The sequence below is a fragment of the Puntigrus tetrazona genome, chromosome 5 (genome assembly GCF_018831695.1).
Source record: "Puntigrus tetrazona isolate hp1 chromosome 5, ASM1883169v1, whole genome shotgun sequence".
Lineage (NCBI taxonomy): Eukaryota > Metazoa > Chordata > Actinopteri > Cypriniformes > Cyprinidae > Puntigrus > Puntigrus tetrazona.
The window spans coordinates 16391147-16395527 of record NC_056703.1 but is presented as its reverse complement, the minus strand read 5'-3'; the positions used below and the strand labels follow the sequence as shown (position 1 = coordinate 16395527).

At 38.0% G+C, this 4381-nt stretch overlaps 1 protein-coding gene across 1 annotated transcript; it reads right to left on the bottom strand.

The window, feature by feature from the left end:
• Positions 1-229: 229 nt before the first annotated feature.
• Positions 230-3731, bottom strand: LOC122345998 (centromere protein V-like). Its single transcript, XM_043240613.1, has 6 exons — positions 3626-3731; positions 1928-2179; positions 1595-1693; positions 840-909; positions 603-717; positions 230-474 (listed from the first exon to the last, which is right to left on the bottom strand). Exons 2-6 carry the CDS (start codon positions 1951-1953, stop codon positions 338-340), a joined length of 447 nt encoding a protein of 148 aa, XP_043096548.1. The 5' UTR covers positions 1954-2179; positions 3626-3731; the 3' UTR covers positions 230-337.
• Positions 3732-4381: the final 650 nt, after the last annotated feature.

Genomic DNA, 4381 nt, shown 5'->3' with positions numbered 1-4381 from the left:
GTCATATACTCTTGGATGGCTTGGGGGTGAGTAAAATATGCCATAATTTTACATTTTTTGGGTGAACTATTCCTTTAAGTAAAAATCATGTAATTTAGGGGGAGATTACCTGTGTATACCTGTATCATGTATACAAATTGATTAATCAATATTTTTGGTTCAGTATCTTTTTGTAGATGTGTATATTTGTTAAGTGATTTGAAGTACATTACAGTAGGTGTCTCAAAAGTTAAAGTTTGATTCATGATTTTAATATATCAGTAATAACTGCCTTGAGAAGCAGGAGAGTACAATTAAGTCATAGGGCTCAACTGGGCGATAGAAACATAGATAGACGTCATGTGTCTGTTGTTGTTTTTGACATACTTCTTATAGTTTGATGCTTCTGCATGCTTTCCTCCCAGTTCTGTCCAAAGAAGTCTTCTACAGTGACACTGCTCACTGTTCCAGGGTCCAAACAGTGAGGTGCCACACCTGTAAACACATTTTCTAACTTATAAAAAGACACAAACAACAAAGAAAACTTGAGAAAAAAAAAACAAGGTGCTGAGTCTATAAACAATTTCAGTCTTTCCATGCAGTCAATTTTGTGTTCAACTCACCAAATCCATCAGGGTTGGAACGTGGCATGTAGAAGCTCTGGACGCCACACGTTTTGCAGAATGTGTGCTTGGCCACGTGTGTGTTAAATGTGTACGCGGTTATGTTGTCTGATCCCTATAAAACAGGAGAACTGTATGATATAGGATGATCTGCGTTCTGAACAAATGTATTTAGCACTCTTCAAACGTCCAGCCAGAGCTCAAACAGATCCTGTGTACATGCTTTAAATCCCATACCTGCAGCAAGGTGAACTGGGATTTTGGCACAATGAAGTGGCGATTCTGTTTCTTTGTGCAAATACTGCAACTGAGACACAAGAAAGTGAGGCAACCATTTGGTGAGTTACACAGTCAAAAGGGCACTTTCATCTCTTAATATGAAAACTTGTATAATTTCATGTATAAAATCATGAGGTAACACTATTCCATATTCTACATTTTACTAAAAGTAAAATTGCTACTACATGTCACCTAGGAGTTAAGAGTATTAGAAGACTTAATATCGTCTAACGCTTCGTTTTGGTGCATCCACAACATACTGTCAGAAACTGCAAGTATATGTCAACTTATTCTACTAACCCTAAACAATCTACTCTGAGAGTCAGTAGACATGTAGTTGAAAATGAATGAGAATTAGCTGACATGTAGTTACAATGTTACTTGTAGTTAGTAAAATGTTTAAAGTGGACTATCAAAACAAAGTAACCAATCGTAATGACATCATCACTCATTTTTCTTCACTTAAACATGTATTTTTGTCCCACGTCTGTCCATAAGCAACTATTTGAAATGGATAACTTTGTAAACGATTCATTATTTGACATTCTTTGCCTAACATGACGATTTAAGGCTTTTCGTTATTTAAAATAACCTCCACCTTTGAACGACCCACAGGGCAGTTTCCCATTCAGAAAGCCATCCACGTGATCGCACAACCACACGTTTTGACCATTGTACCGTTGACCGTGTTAATGGCTGTAGATGGCCCTTACTTGCAATTGAACACGTGTAAATCTGGAGAGCTCCACACCTCAAAACGCACCGCGCCACAGTGACAGCCTCCGGTGTGTTTCACAAGACCATCACGCTCCCTGGAAAAACAAGTTGACAAGTAATTGAAACTACCTCACGCCTGCTTTATTTACCAACGGGACTTGGATTCAATGTAGTTATTAAAGGAATAAATGTAATCATTTAAGGGATCGATTTTATTTGGCCAGCAAGACAAACACTCGTTTTGTGTTTAATGTCTGCATTTTCGATCACTCTTTTGCTTCACAACACTGTGCGTGACGCAGGGAAAGACAAGGTTACGTACAGCCTACCTTTTGTCTTTAGTTACGCACGCCATTCGTTTAGCACTTCTAACTTAATGTGTGGTAAACTGGGGTTGCTCGTCGTCTTCAACCTGACCGGTTTAAACAGTTAAGTCACGCTCTCATGTAGAACATTCCATACTTTGTTGATAACCAACACTGCCGCTTGCAAAACAGAAGCAGCTCTGTTGACTGGCCGGGTCACATGCTTCTGCCAGCTCATTTCGCCCTCGGCGTCATCTGGTTCCTCCCGTTCAGCTGCTGAGATACAAGCCCAGGCAAAGTCCAGGATAAGATCAGAGCAGGAAAACTTGTTTTCGTCGAAACTGGCTGAGCTATATATATATATAGTCATGTATACATACATAATATGAAGATATAAGGTCTATGAAAATAGTCACGTGACTTCTGGGGGCCAGTAAGTGTACATTTACACAGGTTTGTTTCGAAAAAAGTTATATATATATATATATATCACAAATAAGTCTAAATATATATCAATAAGACTTATTTGTGATGCCAAAACTCCAGTGTTGACAGAGATATTCAAACAATATGGTGTTAATAACAAATTACTGGCAGGAATACACTGAACATTTCAAGCGATGCGCACACACTCCTGAAAGTTCAAGGTACACGCGATCCGGATCTGAACAAACACCCTTTTGAGCTCAGTCTGGGAATGTGGCAACTCGTGTGATATTTATCAGCACGGGTCAGGCAATAAAAACCAGGAAATTTCTAGCGAATTCCAGAAAATTTGTTTTATGTATTTCTTGTAACCGTCCTGTAAAAAAACAACAACAACAACAACAACACTATAAATGACATTATCGCTTTAGAAGAGCAGTGAGGTAAAATAGAAATCTCACATTTAACATAAACGCTGACCGGCTCATTAGATATTATTAGATCACTTTCAAGTGCCAAGTGTTAAGATGGAGACCCTAATGTAACGGCAGACAAGACCATATCTATAATCCTAAAAACAAACTGATGACATCATCTTAAAGACCACTGTCCTGGTTGTCTTCATAAACCTTCACCTCACTGTGCCTCACTTTTATTTTCCAGGGGTGAAGTAAATGTAAATGTAAAATCTCCCCCACCCCCACTTTTCAAGAAAACTCGTTTAGATGGGTGATCTAGATAATCTTGTAGCAGCTGTTCGCGCTCGTGGAAGAAGGAATAGGGACCTGATTCCACAATGATGCTAATCCACTAAGTGGATTACTGTCCAGATAAACAAGGCTCAAAGAGAGGTTTCACAATGCAGTTTACATTTGAAGTCCAAGCTAGTTAACATGTAATCATCTTGGGCAATAATTTAATGGTAGCCTATTTTATTTTTTAACAGCACATCCACAGTACTGTACATAAAAAACAAAAACAAAAAAAAACAGGCAGTAACCAGCAATACCTCAGGGAAATTTAGAGCTGGTTCATCTAGTTTGTAGTTTTGTTCATGCATGCTTGTCTTTTGGCATGGCAACACAAAGTCAAATGGGAAATAACAGATTTCTGTCCGACACATAGACAGTATAGAAAACAGAATGAAGCCATAAAAATTATAATAACTTTAGCATAAGACCTTTCTGTCATAACAAGATAGTGCCAAGACTAACAAAGTAAACAAAATCCTATAGTTTTTTTTATAAGTCTACTTATAACCTACTTTGTAACAGTGGCGAATGCCTGTTAGCTTACCCAGAGAAAATGACCTACATTGCTGCAACAGATACGGCAGGCAACATGTCTGAGGTCGATGTGTCTCAAAGAAATGCCATCTGTGTCACACATTGCGTTCTATATTAAGTGCGCTGGTTGACACAACTGTAAAGCCTAGGCTAAAACACAAACAATGTACTTCATGGAAACACAGATACGGTGAAGCTGATTTTGTAAACAAACCATGTTTGCGAGAAAAGTCTATTTTGGGGGCAACATTCTGTCGTTTCCAGACTATAATTATGCTTAAAAAACACAAATATTAAAAAACTGGTCCCATAACTTTAGCAGTTGTACTTTTTGATACAATTACAAGCAATGTTGATTTAAGAATATTAAATCTTCCAGGCTATTCTATTTGTGCTACGACTGTATGACATAGCCCTGTACTTTGCCTGGCCCAGATTCCAAAGGTCTGAATCGCCAAAAGAAAAACAAACAGCCAATCGCTGCCTGAAGGGTGGACCAAAAGCCAGCCCATTCTAGCATATTCTGGAGACTTCCTTTTCTGATACTATGTAATAATAATAATAATACATTTAATATACATGTATAAAACATGTCGTTCCTAAAAAACATAATATAAATCTTGAGTTTTATAGTATATTTGAACGTTTTAGCAAATAGAAGTTTTGACTGCGGAAGGGGATCTTGTCATGTGACGTACCATAAACGTCACTCCCCTGGGTTTGTATAAATACAGTAGCTCTCCCGTATAGCAGCAGATTTTTCTAC